This window comes from Amblyomma maculatum, chromosome 10 (assembly GCF_055883805.1).
Source record: "Amblyomma maculatum isolate TAMU_Amacu chromosome 10, ASM5588380v1, whole genome shotgun sequence".
NCBI classification, from domain to species: domain Eukaryota; kingdom Metazoa; phylum Arthropoda; class Arachnida; order Ixodida; family Ixodidae; genus Amblyomma; species Amblyomma maculatum.
This window is the reverse complement of record NC_139353.1, coordinates 55,177,850-55,195,747: the sequence shown is the minus strand read 5'-3', so window position 1 is coordinate 55,195,747 and position 17,898 is coordinate 55,177,850. Positions and strand designations below refer to the sequence as shown.

Here is a 17,898-nt window from a genome sequence, read left to right as displayed (position 1 = left end):
GGAGCGGGCCGCGAAAATAGTGTCAAAGCGATTCTCTACTGTGCGGTCGTGGCCTGTAATAGCCGAACGCCGACTAAAGTGTAAAAGGTGAAGTCCAGACAAGATGACTGTGGGGTTTTCAAAATACCAAATGTACGCATGCACAAATGCGACAAGAGCAGCGATCGGAACGTCGCAGACGAGAGTGGCGTATGCGTGAACCTCGAATGTTGTATAAATTGAGGCGCGGATTGCTGCAGGAGCTCACCATTCTAGCTTCACGTGCTCATTTTGCAGGTCGACCGTCTAAGCTTTTCGATGACTGCAATTCTGACAAGAGAGGACGTGCATACACTTGGTATTTGTCCGCACTTCTGTGAATGCCGTCTTTTGATGCGTGCAAGCCATTCTCGTCAGCGACGTTCCGATCGCTCCTGCTCTGGTCGCTTTGTGCAATCGTACCTTTGGTATATTGAAAAACCCACAGCCGTCTCATCCGGACTCTACCTTTTCGCTTTAGTATGCCTCGGTGGAGCCCACGGCCCCACTAAACCATCGCTTCGGCCCTGTTTTCGCGGCCCGTTCCACTGTCGACTGCTGCACTGTACAGGAAAATGGCACTCTCAGCGTTTCATGCGAGCTACCAATAGGATCCCATTGACATATGGGAAAATTGTCATCGTTAAATGTGTCATTTGTATCAACTAACCTTTACGAGATTACAAATTTTTCTTAAAAGGAGCAAGTTCAAATCTGCCGCAAGCAAGTACTGTGGGTAGAAGGAACACAACATGTGAAGTGAGCTTCAAGATCAGATAGACTAAATAAATATAAAATCAGGCGTATGTAGATATAGACGCGCCCAGTAATGAGTGGAAGTGCTTGTGTTATCAACCGCAGTCAAGATACATAAAAGATGCAAAGAGTACGAGTCTTAAGGGGTTTTAGATTCTGTTGAATCAGCTTTGTTTATGCCTTCTCTTTCCTCTTCATTTGTCGCGCGCGCACAGGCCTATAGTTGCCATTTCTTCCTTTCTTTTCTCATGTCCAATGTAGAGTTATTTCTTAAATCAATAAGGCGTTCCAAGTAGCGCATCTACCATTCTTCTTTCAATTTCTGTTTGCTATATTTGCTGCGTTTCCTTTTAGAGCAGATAATCATCAGTTTGTCCCAAAAAGTATCTTTCACTGAAGGGTATATTAAGCAGTGCCTTATCGTGATTGAGATTTATCTTTTTGTACACACGTCGCAGTGCGGGTAAATACAGTGACCATGGACGAAGAATCATACAGAGACGTCGGCGGTGTGTGGATGCACAAGGCATTTGGGGAAGAATCTATCCTCTCTGCCATGAGCTACAAACCACGGGAAGGCGACATAATAACTGTCACATACCCCAAGTGCGGTACCAACTGGATGCAGATCATCATCTGGAACATTATAACGCGCGCCAAGCAGAATTCTGACGTCGCTGAATTGAGCCTAATGTGCCCATTCATTGAACTGGCCGGAGCTGGAGCCGCTGAAAACCCGGCACGAATAGGACCCATCATGACTCACATTCCTATGAGCGCATTTCCCCCCGTGGAGCATGCAAAGTATGTATACGTCGCAAGGAACCCCTACGACTGTGTTGTCTCTTTCTACCACTTCATGAAAGGCTGCACGCCAAGGACAGTCTCCGACGTCTCTTTCGGAAGGTTCCTTTCTATGTTCTTGAATGGGAAGGTAAGCTAACCTTATTATACCTTTCACGTGTAAACTAGTCAATCAAGCTTGATTCCCGCGCAATTTTGAGGGTGCAAAATTAACCCGGATCGCTACCAGTCGGAGATCATTATCTTCTTTGTGCTTTGGAAGGTAAATAAAGCAGACGAATTTAAATTTTAAGCTTGCAAGTTAAATAACGCAGAAAATGATTGCTTGACGTATCAATCGCTGATTGTTTTGCGCAGGCAATGTACGGTGACTACTTTGATCACCTTCTTTCATGGTACGAACGCCGGCATGACGCCAATGTCCTCTTCGTCACCTACGAGCAATTGAAGACCGACATCAAGACGCAGGTGCTCCGCATCGCCGACTTCCTGGGAGAGAAGCATGGTGCTGCCTTGCGTGAAGATCCAAGCTTATTAGAAAGAGTCATAGAGGCATCCAGTCTCAACAATATGAAGGCCTTATTCAAATATGGACCAGGGGAGAGGATGAAGAAAACTGCTGAGTTGGCGCGGAAAACGTCTATGCCTTTCAAAGGCCCTGAAGATATGAGCAGGGAGAATGTAGAAATGCATGAGGGGGCAGGATTTGTGCGAAAGGGAATTGTGGGTGATTGGAAAAACTATTTCACGCCTGATCAGATAGCAAGAACGAAGCAATGCATCGCGACAAAAACCGTAGATAGTGATGTCATGATGCTTTGGAAGGACTGTGACCTGCCGTGAGCACACAAATGTGTGGCATAGGCTGCAATGTCGCTTACAACTTGAAAAACCAGGTTTGAATTTGTTGAAATAATTCTTGTTTGTTGCCAATCGGCAATAACGCTGTGCCACAAAGCTCTGCTCGCAGGTTGTGGCATAACTTTCCGCTACTGCTAGCAATAGGAATGTGAAACATAGGACTTATTCGTACTTTCAGAGCTTTGTACTATGTATATGATGGCGATTAACGGCAAGAATAGAATGGAAAAATGTGAAAATGTCAGGCAGCAACCATGAACTCCTTCATAAACAAGTTTTCCAATTTATCTCCGCGTCATTATGGTTTTGTTGCGGGGAAAGGGGGCTATATCACTTTTCAAAAAATTTGCAGGCGTACTCACACAGCAATAGATAATAACCTCTACAGCCTAGCTAAGTTGCTCGGTGCTAATGAAGCCTTTAAAACAGTTAGCTATGTTATTAAATTTAATAGTTTACATTGTTTAGGTTTCCGTGAACCAATTCATGATGTGCTAACAAACTATCTTTCCGACCGATCACAATTAGTCTCCTTAAACAAAGAATGTTTCAGTAAAAGTGCCCATATAGACTGGTGTTCCACAAGGTGCGGTTTTGTCTTCGTTGCTGTTTAACATATTTGCCACTAATGTTTTGTACTGTATGTAATTTCAGGGTCTTCCAATATGCTCATGATTTGAAAACAAACCGCAAAAAAGACGAGAGGACTTAACGACGACGCAGACATCTTCGTGTTACTTTTGCTCTTGATTTAAAAATCATCAACGCATACGAATTCGTAGCCCAACTTTCCGCTTTGCATCCAGTACACCGAAGACACTTCTTCGGGAGTAGAAGAAGAACGCTCAGTCACTCGCAGCTAATGCTTTCGCTCGATATTTAGTTCAGCAGCGTTGACCCCTTGTAATCTTTTGGGTCCCCCAAGCCTTGTGTTCTCCGAATCTAAACCTCCCTATTTCCTCTCTGCCTGCCTACGTTGGTGGTCTACGCCAGGAGCTTGTGCGGAGCGCTGTTTCATCGCAATGTGAGCGTCCTTTCGTCGAGTCAGTGTCTGTGGGAAATCCTACCCGTGATCGTGATGAGAAATCGGCTGCGAGCCACTCTGCTGGTCTTCATCGAGTAGTTCCTATTGGTGATGTTGCCTGTCTATCTTCTGCCTTTGCTCCTCTCCTTGCGGTTAACCAACCTAGTGCAACGAAGAAGCATGCACACCGAAGCCCAGGCACCACGGGCGCATTGAGCTCATCCATTATCAATGTTGTCAAGACAAAGAAATGTCCGAAGACTATTTTCGTCTCTAAGCTCCGTCCCGAAACAAAGTCGGTTGACCTGGCTAACCATCTAAAGTAAACAATGTTAACCCCCCCCCCCCCCCCCCCCCCCATTTCGTGCCGGTAGCTGAAAACTATAGTTATGATTGTTACTCGTACTTCCAGCTTTCAGTTGAAAAGAATCGTACATTAAACTTAGGGAGCCTTTGATTTGTCCGATGGGCTGCATTTCAAAGGATTTTCATGAAAAGATCCACGATGAATTTTAGAAACATTTCAGAAGTAAAAGATGACTTACTTTGAATGTGTAAATCAAAGGTAAGTCGTATTTTAAATCTTGATCACCAATTTGGCTTGAAATATCCAGCATAGAAAATACGCCATTGAATTCTGGCCGATTTGGGTTTCACACAGTGCAAATTTATAAAATTGCCTCACGGAAGGTGGCTTCCTGCCCAAAATTATGATAAAAGTTTCTACGTGAGCAAATGCACAAACGGGAATCCACATTGCATTCATAAATGATCTAGCCAGTGGCATTTTGTAGAAGTGTGATCTATGAAAGCTATCCCACCAAGCTTTCAGACCTGAATTTTTACTGCTCAATAATTTGAGCAATGTGGCCGATTAAGAAAATTTAAGGACCCATTTTTAATGATTTGGTCTTCAATTTCGCAATATTGCCTTCGTAATTATGAATAACTACGTTCATTAGTTAACTTTTATTAATCGGTGGTGTATTTCCAGGCTCTGTACTAAACTTAACACCCACGTTACCATATAACCCACCTACAAGACTATTTATAGCACCGCACGGACAAGAAAAAATCTGTGTCAAATAATTTTAAGTGCACGATATATACACAGCTAATGTTCTGGAGAACTTGCCACTTCAGAAGTGCTAGAACAGGTTTTTCCCTTGCTCAATTAAAGCTGGATGTCAAAAACGAGTTTAGTGCGTCATTTACAATAGATCGCCACAACAGTAGGAAAAGTCGCGCGCTTGTCCACCTAGTCCCCTATAAACCCCACAAACTAAATGAATTAAACCATCATTCACCAGTTGTATTCCTCTTCTCTGCATATCATTCTCTCTGTCGTGTTATGAAACTACTCCGCTCTCAAAACCAACTGCTTTTATAACAGCAACCATTCAATTTCTCCTCGCAACGCTACCACTGAGGTTTATTACTATTTGGGCACTCCTCACAGGAACTATTCCAAGATGGCCGGCCTACGAGTGTTGCTGCACAATACGCTCTCGTTGAAAGCGCAACCTCCGGATAGAGGACCTTGCCTCCCATTACTGCTAAGCCAACCACCGCACCCCACTCCCTCTCCTCCAGTGTATGCAGACTATTTCCAATCGTCACTGGTACGTACTTCATTGAAGGGCTTTTAATCGTCTTCCACCTCTTGGCAATTTGTTTGCCTTGTACAAAGGCATTTACAAACCGCACTGTTTTTATTTCCTATTATTTCATAAATTCACCTTATACAACTTTTGTAATCTTTTTGGAAAATTGAAATAAAATTTGAAATTTCCATATCAATATTTTGTTTGCTGTTCTGGTTGCCAATGCAGAAATAAATGTGATTTCGAAAGGACTCTTCAAACGATCTTCTTGTTTGGATAGAGGTTATGCTATGACACTGTGCAGAAAGTGATGCATACTTGCAGCCCAACAGAAATGAAAGTGTTTCTTTTTGTGCGGAAACACCGCATTAGAAGTCACTAATCTGACTATGCTCTCACATTTTGCGTGCAGCTGTCGGGTTCTTTTCATTAAACCGCGTGTATTGCTCCACTGAAGCACCTCTCGTCATTGAACTCGCACCTTGTCATTGTAGTCTCTTATCAGCTTGATTTCAAGATAAACGGTCTATCCCGCGAACTATTCAAATTTCTGCAGCCATTACTCCAGTCTGTCAGAAGGATTCACACAGCACTTCTTGGCATTACTTCACGACAACTGATAGAGGTTTCTTCGTGCTTTAATCCGGCAACCATTTAAAATGTAGCTTTTCAGTCGGCTATAGACGCGTCGTCTGCAAATCATCCATATACAGTTAAAATGCCGGGCAAAATATTTCATATAACGCTAACGGCGGACGTTTCTTAAGATTTTTAACAGGGTTAATTGAAATGAATAAAAAGTGCGACAAACCACTATTTTTCTACATTATTGTTTCAACGTCTTCACATTCCATGCAGCACATTTAATAGGGGTGGTGGAAAGTTTTTTCTTGGTAAATGGCCGCCCGGGTATTCATGAACGAAATAAATTAGTGATAAATCTAGCTGCTTAAGACGATAGTGTTCAACGACACATGCATAACAAGCTGAACGGCGTTCCCCTTTTTAGATTGCTGTCCTGACGAAAAAAAGCACTCCTCCATAGGGCTGTCTAGCTATCTTATCGATTCGCCAGAAAAACTCATTTACCTCATCTCCTTATCAGATTGTAATGCCATAATGGGAGATAAAGAAAGACGAACACCTGCAATTGTGCGCGATAAATGAGGCTATCTTTCCGCCATCCTCAGTACAGCCGTTTCGCTCGCCACTGATACTCGGCAGCGAACTGCTCTACTGCAAGGTAAGCCGTTATATTTGAGATACTTTCATTCCGTTTTAGTGTGTGTATTCTCATATGGAAACTTTGCAATCGCGGGTTCTCTGCCTGGGACAATTTTACTATGGGCAGTGATCCTGAATGTGTCACAATACTTGCAGTAAAGATGCAGTACAATAAATGTTTCGTTTGATTTAATTTATAGCGTTTATCATAGCGACTCAGGTTATGATAAACGCCGTAGTTGAGGGCATCAGAAATGTTGACCGCCAGGGGTTAACTTGCACAGAAATCACAATGCACACGGTCACCTTGTTTTTCGCCTCCATCGAAAAGGGGGCAGCAGCCGTGATTCGATTCCACGTGCTCGGCTTCGGCAGTCGAGCGCCCTGACCACTGAGCTACCGCGACAATAAAGGTGATACCTGTTACATGTATAATGGCCAAGCAATTCGCTTTATTTTACAGCAATATGATTACTTTTGTTCACAATCAATTATTGCTAAACTATCTTTACACTGGCGATTTTACAAGCATAATTTCTAGGCGGAGAACAGCAAGAAAGAAGGATTAGTAGTGGATTAAGAAATTCCTGACGAACGCTGGTTTATGTAGAGATCTTGCTTCGCGCTCCTCTCATTGTAAAAAAAAAAAATGTAACCATTTTAATTTTTACGCCATTTCTGTTTTCGGCCATCTCCGGGTGTTAAGCCGCAATATTGCTTGCTATATCTTTTTCGTGATACCTCTGGATGCAGAGGAGGATTTTGCTGCTCTGTTCTCGATAATGTTCTCGCTCCTAAGCAAGAAAACAGGTTGAAATGCTAATACCAAGAAAGCAATCAGGAAAGAATCTGGGTTAGGGTAATTATGTCGGGCTCAGTGCAAATAACGGAAACAATTCTGTCTCAAAATGTTTTCTCTATTTTTGAGGTAGTACTTTTTAGAAAGTTGCTCGAAATTTTACAGATATACGTTGCGTTCCTGGATTGGGGCTACTGGAGTAAGCTTTTGGAATTAATAAAAATGAAAACGTGAGACTGACGTGTATCTCATACGAGGAATCAATTAATAAGGCTTTGGATATCTTATATTTAGTTCTTTCTTTGTGCTTGGACAGCAATATTTATTTCTAATATTATCAAAAATCATTCTCAGGAAAGTGAATATTTTGTGCATAAACAGATGCAGTTCACGCTGTAATTGGTGCACTATACTTACTAATAGGAATAGGGGATGTCTCGTAGCTAAAAATAGTTGTTTAACTGTGATTTGAAGGCTGTCTGGCGGGTGAAAGACAGTTGTTTTCTTTTCATTGCTGATCCAGGTAGTAAGCGACGAATCAAGAATGGACGAATCGTTGTACAGAGATGTAAACGGGGTCCCGATGCTACCTTTTCAAAGCGATGAGACCATGAAGTCAGCAATCAGTTACAAACCACGGAAAGGAGATATCATTCTTGTAACGTACCCCAAATGTGGCACTAACTGGGCGCAGTTTATCATCTGGAACATATTGACTCGGGCGAAACCGACCACCGATATTGGCGAATTCGGTCTCCTGTGCCCGTTCATCGAAGTAACTGGAGCGGGGCCGGCTGAAACCCCATCGAGGATCGGGCCCATAATCACTCACCTCCCATTCAGCGTGTTTCCACCAGGAGTATCTGCAAGATATATCTTCGTGGCCAGAAACCCTTATGACTGTGCAGTTTCTTACTACCACTTCCTCAAGGGACTGACGCCGAAGACTTGCACGGATGTCTCCTTCGAAAAGTTCCTTCCGCTGTTTCTCTCTGGAAAGGTAATGCCGCTGTTTCGCACTTACGTTTTTTTTTTACTCGGAAAGCATTACAAATTGTCATGGTTACTTATAGGCTTCACTACTGTCCCTGTTGTCTGGCAAACTTCAAACATCGGTCGGGTAGGCTCGCGTGTTGGAGCTGCTACACCAGACTTCGTTTAAATTACCCCTCGCAAGGCCACTTGGTTATGACATCAGCAAATAGCTTAGCCAATGAGGGTGACCGCACAAACAAGGTCGGAGAAAAGCGCACAGAGTTCGAGTGAAGATAGTGCATTGCAAGTATCTTCAGAAATATAAAAAGCAGACAAGTTTGAACACTTAATAATACCCGGAGAAAAAAAAAGAAAAGCTAGCAAAAAAGCATCAAGCAGCAGCACGTGCGTTTCCGCACAGTCATTAATGCATGCATCTAAACGGGTGACGCAATCGATAAATGAACTGGCGCGTGCAAGTACACTATACAGCAGAAGTGAGTTTGCCCTAGTGCTGGAGAAGAATATCAAAATTACAGGCATCAGATCGCTGGGGCGTTTATTGGCATGAGATGGTGCTATTAGCTTCTTCAGTGCGTTTTGAAAATATGATGCGCTTCCTAACGTCAACGGTACTCTGGTTGCGAATAATTAAGGGCTATAACTTCGGACGAGTTTGTTCAGCTTCAATTCATAATGTGTGCCTAAATAATTCTCCTAGCTTACTGGATTATGCGTTCGCGTGCATGGTGTGTCCTGGAGTATCCATCAATATTTTTTGTAAGAAAGAAATTAATATGGTCACCATAATATTGAGCAGTCTGAGTGTTCATTGGAACTTCAAGTAATAACAAACATCGATTCAATTTATTAAAAAAATATTGTTTCTTTTTCGCCAGGCGTCCACACCTTCTAAAAAGTACTTCTAGCCACTGAACAAATGGAGCCTAACTGCAAATTTACAGATACCTAAAAAAATAAATGGTCCAATAATATCCGCTGGAAATCCTCTCATTGTAATAACGTACTTGATATTTTATGTGCAGGTACTCTACGGTGGCTACTTCGAGCACCTACTTCCGTGGTACGATCGAAGACACGATGACAACATCCTGTTTCTCACCTACGAGCAGCTGAAAGTGAACACTAAGAAACAGGTCCTGAGGATCGCAAGCTTCCTCGGCGAAGAACATGCCGCAGCCTTGCAGCAAGATGAAGCCTTGATTCAGAGTGTTCTGGACGCGTGTAGTTTAGAAAGCATGAGAGATTTCTTGAAGGACAAGGCACCAGATCGAATTAGAAAAATTGTAGAAGCGGCGTCGAAAAAGTCCTCGAAAGCATTCGCTATGCTGGCAAAAATGCAGGTGGATCCCGTCGAGACGCACGAAGGCTCAGGATTTGTAAGGAAGGGGATTGTAGGAGATTGGAAAAATTACTTCTCGCCGGTTCAGATAAAGTTGATGCAGACTTGGATTGCAAAAAATACCTGTGGCAGTGACATTATGACTCTTTGGAGTAACTTAGATTTACCGCAATAAAGGAAGAACGGAGGAAGAACCCGTATGGATAGCATATTTGATATTCCTACAAAGCGAAATAAAAAAAAAAAGTAGTTTTCGATTTATACAAGTTGGCAACGCGAAATACGTGCGGAAGCACGTCTCCTTTTGTTTCGAATTCAGCCCGTCACTAGGATTTCAGTATCAGGTTTCAGCCAAAGGTCATAAAAATCAGCGAATGAGGGCGTTAATGGCAACTAGAATACAATTTTGGCGCCATTTAACGCAACTTAACAGGTTTAAACTATAACTGTGTGTTTGGATTCGCTGCGAACGAATGGAAGTTTATGAAGACGGCGCCCATGAAGTGCATAGCTCAAAATTATGTCACGTAAACTCGCCGGATGATGAGCTGGGGCGACTGCTTTGAGGTTGCTATACTCGCTTCCCACGAGAAATATTTGGATCTAATCTGGTGCGAGTGATTTCTTTCTGAGAAAATCGAAGGTCAAGGCTTGCTTTCCGCCTCTTGGTTTTTCGATTTACATCGTAAATATTGTTCTTACAAATAAAAAGCGCTATCTCGTGATCATTGCGGGTACAAACACATGCAGAGCATCCGTCAATTCCACTACGTGAAAGCATATTCCTAGAATAAAGGCACGACGCCATAAGCATTGATAAAGATGAAAAGAAAAACCCTTAAAAAGTACCTATTGCTAAAAACTGACCATCGCAGAAAAACATTGCTCTTAAGTTCCCTTTAGAGCCACAATGGCGACTTCACCGTACTGTTTTTCCCAACTGCATCGTCATTTCCTCCCTATTATCATTACCATCAACATTACTAGCGCATCATATCATTACCAACTAAACGCACCGTCATTTTCATTGCTACATCTTTACCTTTATCCCTAACTGCACTACAAGCATCATTATCAATATCGAAAGCGGCATCGTCATTGTCATTGTCATCCCTGTTATCACCCTCACGATAGACCCGATTGCTTTCTCGCGAGCCTGGCGTGGCGTGTGGCGTTCAACGCCGTGCAATATGCAACAACATGAACACCACAATATGGCAGCATGAAGAGCCTTGATTGTGTTCTTTATGTTGTGAATAAAGTTTTTTTTTGCGAAATATGTTATTGACGCGCTGAAATAAAACGGAGGATGCGAGTATTGGTTAAACTTGTTAAAACTGCCAGTCTGCTCGCTCTATCACTAAATATACAGCAGTGAAAGAGAGTGGATCTGTACAGTATAGGCTCACCGTCTCTATGTTGTAATGCTCTCATTATCGCTGGGGTATGGGGTCGCTGCTCGGCGCCATCACGCTTTCTGCTTAATGGTGAATGCCAATAATTTAGACCAAAGTGCCTGCCGTGGTTACATTACAATCGCGCATACCCAGTCGAGCCACGAATGTATATACACTGCAGACTAACGAACAAGCCGGCTAACGCAACGCGAAACCTATATGGTAACGTAGGTTGCAAGGAGTGGTTTCCTTGACGAATCTTAAAGCGCCGCGACGCTGAACAGCGCAACCGAATCGCCACTGCAGAGTGTTTTCGCTCAAAGCAATCTATCGATTAGACAAGCATCACAACATTAACATGGATTATTCAGATGTGCAGATAACCTCTACTTCACAGCTGCGCATCTGCTAATAGAAAGCGCTGGCATGGCTTTTGGCTGAATTAAACCGCCGCTCGCGTGCTCCGTTTTACTTTTGGTGCACCTGCAGTTATTGTGAAAACAATTGCTCTGTCAGCCTACGCCGGCGGAAAAACGTAAAACAGCTGGCAAAGTTGGACTGTGAGTAAAGGAGAGCTTTTTATCTGAAAATGTAGAGGGTTCGTCTACACTCACCTTGAACGCGGCGCTGCATATGCTCTCTCTAGCGGCAGTGCATTTTGTGCGGCCGCATTTTCAAATGAAGATGCTGATTGCTCATGGGCATAGAGGCGATGACTGGTGTCTGTTGAAGCTGCTAAAGCGCTTCGTGGCCTGTTTGTCTGCGAAACTCACGGAACGTCTGTGAACCCTAGGTAAATCTTATCTTGCTCCCTTACAGGGCTGAAAATTTAGGAATAATTGATTTTATCCAGACATACTCGTTTCTATTGAAAGGGTTGGTATGATACGCGGAAAGGTGGTGGGCACAGTCAAGCGTCAGCATTCCATGTGTGCACATAGGACAGAGGGGCTTGTCGACACCGAGCTATTTCAGCTTGCTAAGTGAACAGCATCTACGGAGGGCTCTGGGATGTAAGGCGTAAACAGTATGACAAAAGGCAGATGCATCTGCTAGAAGGGCGTTTTTTCGGCAACAATAGCCTGGGTGAAGGCCTGAAGTGAAACGTAAAGTCAAAACATAAAAAGGCATAAACGTAAGGAGAAATTATAATCATCCAGATTGGTAGTCACAAATTAACGAAAAAACAATCACGCGCTGCCAAGACAGATCAAAAACAATGACCTCCGATTTTTGCATCTGCAGCTCTAAGAAGCTACGGTAATGATTGTTTAAACATCTACTCTCTGGAGTAAATATGTTGCAGGAAATGTATCTATCGTAGACAGGTTTCACGCGTACTACCTTCGTCTATAGAAATAAACCTGTAATGTCCTGCGGAACAGCTGGTGTCACTTGAAACGTATTCGGACGGGGGCGGCGGGAGCTGTGTAAATGATCCTCCTACATTATCTTGGACATCGTGGTAGTCCCACTCAAAGTTCTCATTAGGCTGTCAGCAAATAAATCTAAAGAAAAGGATTGTTTGTTATGCAAAACATGCAAAGGGATCCAAAAGCTTCTGGTATCAATCGGAGCATACGGCTTATTTCAGTGTTTACCACTGTGAAATATTCATGCAGTCATCCAGATATTCGAGTAGAAATTGAATACAGGACATACCGCCGGCGGGCTGCGATGAGATGCATTGGGCTCCCCGCTGGCAGAGGTTATAAAACGGAAAGAAACACTTCAAATGAGTATAGGTATATATCTGGCTTAGCTTCCCTTTCTTATAGGTTACAACGCTCATTTTATTGTCAAGTTCAAACTTTTCTTCTAATACTCAGTTATAATGAGGGCTAATATATGCTAACTAATAAGAAATGAACCGGTGCTTGCATTACTTCACAAAACAGGGGCATATCCGGTACTGTCATAAAACACAAACGATCATTGTACAAATTTTTCTTTAGTTCGGTTCCGGGTTACGCTTAGTTATGTTACATTTCTGCAAAATTGAATAACGTGGTTTAAGCGGTGTTGCTGTTCAAACTTCGATGTATTCAAGTCGTATTTGTTCTCGCAATAAAAAACGTTATAACCAACAATTTCCTCCTTTCATATCTAACAAATTTAAATGTCATGGAATGGTAGCCACGTGGCTACTGTACTTTTCATCACATATAAAAATAACATATTTGCATCGATAGACAGACAGTATGATATAACTGATCAAAACGCTTGGTTGTTTTGCTCCACTGATGTTAAACAATGGGCGTATACTACCAACACAACACCGAGTTGTGTCCTAAAAAGCTACTAATTAATTCGTTAGAAACTAAAAATAACGACAATATTTAACGATTAAAAACATTATTGTGAATATGCCCCTTGTCTTTCTAGTGTCCAATATGTAATTTGTGCTAAGAATTCACATCTCTTGGCGCAGATTTTGTGCATTCACTGTAAAGAACGGTTGATGCACAAGGTATGTGTTTCCCTTTCTGGGTATACTATTATCCTGTAGCACTAAATAAAATACAATTTGTAAAAACAAGATACGTTATTTACACCGCATTCTTTCTTTCCGGTTTAAGGTATCCTTAAATGGAGGACAGAAATACAACTGGGCTTAAACAACCAAGCTTTTTTTTCTTCCTAAGAAAATTATACAAGTAAATAAGGATTGCCACTATGGCTCCTCAAATATAACAATCCGAATGAATTATAATATTTTCGATTCCTCTGCTCTTGCAGCAGAGGTTTGCATGTTTTTTACAGAGGTTACGGTACCAAGTGGCTTCTTTCTCTCTAAGGTCTTACAGCCTGTTCCTCTCAAGCCACACTACTCTACTAGACATTGAACTGTTTGTGGTACACAGATGCAGAACAAGTGATAAATTTTCTTTTCTGAACTACACTCTGGAAAACTATGAATTTTTTCAGAGGCCCTGAAACATATTTTTAAAACAGCGCGAACAACGTCGTGCTCCTTCGTGCGGTCAAGCACAAATATGCATCTGTACAAACTATCCTAAATGAAGGTTCAACTATGACTTTAAACATGATGTAATATCCTCCTCTCTGCTGCAATAATAGAGATGTATAACGTGTGAGCTCTTCAGCACTGAGCTATCTGAGGTATCAACTCTCAGTGCTGGCTGACATGTCGAGTTCTTATTGAAGAACCATGCCAGACGTTGATTTAAAAAAGTTTCTTCGCCTCTAACACTTTGTGTGTCACAAACACAAAAAATAAAAGTTATTAGTTCATTTTTATTTATTTTGCCTAGTGTTTAAATCCTTCTGAGCGGTTACAAGATAAACAGTTTCGTTCCAACGCTTCATGAGCTTTTTGCAGTATGTGGCACTTTGTAGCAACCGCCGCTATCGCGCAGGGGCTAAGGTTCTCGACTGCTTTACCTAAGGTTGCTTATCGATGATCTGCAGCACCAGTGTCAATTTCGATTGAAGAGGAATGGAGGGCTCTCGTTTTCTGTGCGATGTGATTTCACGGTAAAGTACCCAAGTAGTGAAATGGCATAACCTAGTATAGAAGTCTGCAGAGCTGTAGTCACAGTAAGAGTTTGAATTCGGCTGCACTCCATAGTAGGGCACATGTATGTCCAACGTCAGTCGTCACCTTACCGCAATGGAATTTGACTCTATATAATAATATCATAGCATGCAGTGAGCAATTACAGCCTGAATCAGGCAGCTAATAATGCAATATTAGCGACCAGAGACCTGCATTTTGGTGCATATTTGAGGTACCATTGCTAAGAGCAACTATGCAAATCTAGGGTGAAGACTTGCCAAAGCACAACACAGGTAAAAGCCTCATCCTCTAAAACGTAAACAAGAGAGTTCTACTAAGTATTGTTTGTTGAATCCGCATTTGCTATCAAAGAAAATAGTTAGGCTGCCATTAGCATCTAACGCACTCTATCCTAATCTTCTTGCCGCTATTCTGAAGCTTAACACATTACATTCACATTCTAGGAAATGCATCAGAAATTGGCACAGAGTCATCAGCCCGGGATGTCGCAGTCCTGCCAGAGCGACATTATATCACTGCCTTTAGTTTTTCTCGCTATCCACTCTTTTGTTATTACAATCTGGTCAGGAGTGAAACAGCTTCTCCAGTCGCCAACAACTCCTTTCCGCACAAGTCCTGACCCCTCGTGCATTTCCACGCTGTTCGGAATGTCCTGCGGCGTTTCGAATGGCATACATTTTCGCAACGCTAAGGTCACTGTTTTTTTCATCCTTTCTACTGGCGTGACTCTAAAGAGAGGTTTCATACTGTCCAGACTAGATGCCCCTATGATTCGTTTCAGCATGTCTTCGTCTTCACGCAGACAGGCGCCGTGGTTTTCTCCCAGGAAGTCGGCAATGCGGAGCACCTGAGTCTTGATGTCTGATTTTAGTTGCTCGTATGTGATGAAGAAAACATTGGCGTCATGCCGACGCTCGTACCAAGGAAGAAGATGGTCGAAATAGTCGCCGTAAATTACCTGCGCAAAACAATTATAAAAAAATACTGACGTATACTACCTAAAAGATCGACACACTCGGTTTTTTGAGAGGCAAAGAATAGCTATTTTTAAAACCTCGTACTATTGCTATACACTCTTCAATATGAGTTTTGAGTGCCCTGACCATGCGTAGACTCAGTTTCTTCTCCATAATGGAGTGAAGCTATCAGAGCAAATGTAAAGAAAATTACAAGCGTCCCGAATAGAGTTTAATTACTTTAAATGCTGTGAACCCTGTCACACTTTGCTGCTAAGAAGCGAAGTTATCATTTATTTAACATAATTGGCAGAATAATCAGGTTCTAGAGGCCGAAATATTTCCACTTTAGTAAGCGTTCTTTTTAATACCTGGAAGAAAGACAAAATGTTTACTTACCTTCCCGTTCAAGAACAATGAGAGGAACTTTTGGAACGAGATGTTGGAGACTGTCTTCGGCGTCAGACCCTTGGTGAAGTGGAAGTAGGAGACAGCACAGTCATAAGGGTTCCTTGCGACATATACATACTTCGCTTGCAGCCGTGGAACAAAAACGCTCATTGGAAGGTGGGTCATGATGGGTCCCATTCGTGCCGGGTTCTCAGCTGCTGCAGCTCCGGTCATTTCAATGAATGGGCACATGAGGCTGAACTCAGCAATGTCAGAAATGGGTTTCACACGCGTTATAATATTCCAGATGATGACTTGCATCCAGTGTGTACCGCTCTTCGGGTAGGTTACAATTATTACGTCGGTTTCGCGTGGCTTATATTTTATGGCAGAACGGATTCTTTCGTCACGGAAAAACTTGTGCATCCACACGCCATCGACGTCTCTGTATGAATCCTCGTCCATAGATTCTGCAATAACTGGAGGGAATATAACACGTGTCTCAGTCAAACTCCCGTTCCTTGAAAGAAAACGCTACAATGAACTGTACCATTTTCTTCTAATCTGTCAGATTAAGTGAAATCTTATCTGAATCCCCAAGTTTTAATTGTCGCTGCGATGTTGAATTGCTAGTTTTAATGGAGAATACCCGCTTCAAGATCCCTTCATTTCCTAAGCTAAATCATTAAGGTAAGAACACACTTGAATTAATTTGGTTGATGTCAACATTACTAGGACAGTTTGGAAAGGACGTAGGGAATATTCCGATAAATTCGTGCTTCTCTTTTGATATACCGCACCCTTCGATGTGGCTGTAACATTCCTAAGGGTATAATGAACGAAGTTATGGCAACCAAGCCTGCATCATTTGCTTTATTTTATTATAGGACAAAAAAAAACGGTTATTTATAGGGAAATGTACCTATTTAGCAAATTCACCCTAACAATTCAATAATGATTGTAGTGCTCTCGCCTATGCAAGACATTTGTCTGCAGTTGGTTTCGCTGATTAGATCCAAATAGAATCCGGAATTATTTTTACTTCAAACAGCCAAATAAACGGTTAGCGGATATGAAGCGATGCGAATTACAATCCTGATTATTTCTACTAGCCTGCATCTTACAGAGTTTCCATACGCCTGCAAATCAATTTGAAAATGTAATTTTTCTAGTCCGGAAAGCCCGCATTCGTTGTTTGCTTTTTAGCCGCGCATTCGCTGGCTTTAGAACTTAACGCACCTTCAACTCATAACTGATATCCTCGTTTATAAAGTTATAGATGACGTTGCAATATACTAAATTACATATTCAAAAACATTTCACCTGCAGCTCGTGTTATTTCTAAACGCCTGATGCTACTAATGGGCTGTAAATTTTAAACGCGTCTTGTGGTCACCCACAAACATTGGGCTGCTCTTATATCCAATAGCAATAGAGCACCTGGCTACCAGAACTAACGCAAAAGCATTTCACGATTAATCTTGAAAATGAGCATACCGTATACACGGCGGACGCAAAGCCCCTCTGTAGTTGCGAAGCCAACTGGGCATGAAAAGTTCGAAACAGTACAGGTGAGTTTATAGGCGTAACAATCCTTCTGGCTTAAACAGTTTTATTGTATGGCGAAATGCGTCACATCCGGGACAAAACGATTATTAGCAACTGTAGCCTTAGCGCTAAGTTCAGGTGTGTCAGGTGTTGTGAGAGGAAAGGTCATAGTACAGAAACACCCATAAAAGGAGGAATTCATGAATAAAACTCCATTCGCATCTGCAACAAGGGTGAACAGAGGCTGCTAAAAGGTGAGAACAGGCATGTACGCGTACTATAACGCTGAAGCTAATGACATTTTTATCTAGACTGGTTCAGAATCTATCTGGCATTTATGTTAGATTTTGTGAGCAGTCACTCTAGAGATAAGAAAAAGATATGAGCAACCTAAATTTTCTTCTGGTAAGCATATGTATGTATGTATGTATGTATGTATGTATGTATGTATGTATGTATGTATGTATGTATGTATGTATGTATGTATGTATGTATGTATGTATGTATGTATGTATGTATGTATGTATGTATGTATGTATGTATGTATGTATGTATGTATGTATGTATGTATGTATGTATGTATGCATGCATGTATGTATGTGTGTGTGTATGTATGTGTGTGTGTGTGTGTGTGTGTG

At 42.0% G+C, this 17,898-nt stretch overlaps 3 protein-coding genes across 3 annotated transcripts; 2 read left to right on the top strand and 1 right to left on the bottom strand.

Moving 5' to 3' along the window:
* The first annotated feature begins 1,237 nt into the window (after nucleotides 1-1,237).
* LOC146176522 (sulfotransferase ssu-1-like) lies at nucleotides 1,238-2,687 on the top strand. Its single transcript, XM_084580995.1, has 2 exons — nucleotides 1,238-1,708; nucleotides 1,936-2,687. The coding sequence occupies exons 1-2, from the start codon at nucleotides 1,253-1,255 to the stop codon at nucleotides 2,419-2,421; spliced, it is 942 nt and encodes a 313-aa protein (XP_084437121.1). The 5' UTR covers nucleotides 1,238-1,252; the 3' UTR covers nucleotides 2,422-2,687.
* A 3,576-nt stretch (nucleotides 2,688-6,263) lies between these two features.
* On the top strand, nucleotides 6,264-10,695 carry LOC146176521 (sulfotransferase 1B1-like). The gene is made up of 3 exons (XM_084580994.1): nucleotides 6,264-6,310; nucleotides 7,614-8,090; nucleotides 9,112-10,695. The coding sequence occupies exons 2-3, from the start codon at nucleotides 7,635-7,637 to the stop codon at nucleotides 9,601-9,603; spliced, it is 948 nt and encodes a 315-aa protein (XP_084437120.1). The 5' UTR covers nucleotides 6,264-6,310; nucleotides 7,614-7,634; the 3' UTR covers nucleotides 9,604-10,695.
* A 4,143-nt stretch (nucleotides 10,696-14,838) lies between these two features.
* LOC146176520 (sulfotransferase ssu-1-like) lies at nucleotides 14,839-16,177 on the bottom strand. Its single transcript, XM_084581312.1, has 2 exons — nucleotides 15,722-16,177; nucleotides 14,839-15,324 (listed from the first exon to the last, which is right to left on the bottom strand). Exons 1-2 carry the CDS (start codon nucleotides 16,175-16,177, stop codon nucleotides 14,839-14,841), a joined length of 942 nt encoding a protein of 313 aa, XP_084437438.1.
* Between the last annotated feature and the right edge of the window lie 1,721 nt (nucleotides 16,178-17,898).

What these genes read in the sequence shown, in the direction of transcription:
- LOC146176521 (XM_084580994.1), top strand. Translation starts at nt 7,635, where the DNA reads ATGGACGAATCGTTGTACAGAGATGTAAACGGGGTCCCGATGCTACCT. An exon ending in CGCTGTTTCTCTCTGGAAAG is followed by an intron (nt 8,091 to 9,111) that starts GTAATGCCGCTG and finishes TTTTATGTGCAG; the next exon opens with GTACTCTACGGTGGCTACTT.
- LOC146176520 (XM_084581312.1), bottom strand. Translation starts at nt 16,177, where the DNA reads ATGGACGAGGATTCATACAGAGACGTCGATGGCGTGTGGATGCACAAG. An exon ending in CATTGTTCTTGAACGGGAAG is followed by an intron (nt 15,325 to 15,721) that starts GTAAGTAAACAT and finishes TGTTTTGCGCAG; the next exon opens with GTAATTTACGGCGACTATTT.
- LOC146176522 (XM_084580995.1), top strand. Translation starts at nt 1,253, where the DNA reads ATGGACGAAGAATCATACAGAGACGTCGGCGGTGTGTGGATGCACAAG. An exon ending in CTATGTTCTTGAATGGGAAG is followed by an intron (nt 1,709 to 1,935) that starts GTAAGCTAACCT and finishes TGTTTTGCGCAG; the next exon opens with GCAATGTACGGTGACTACTT.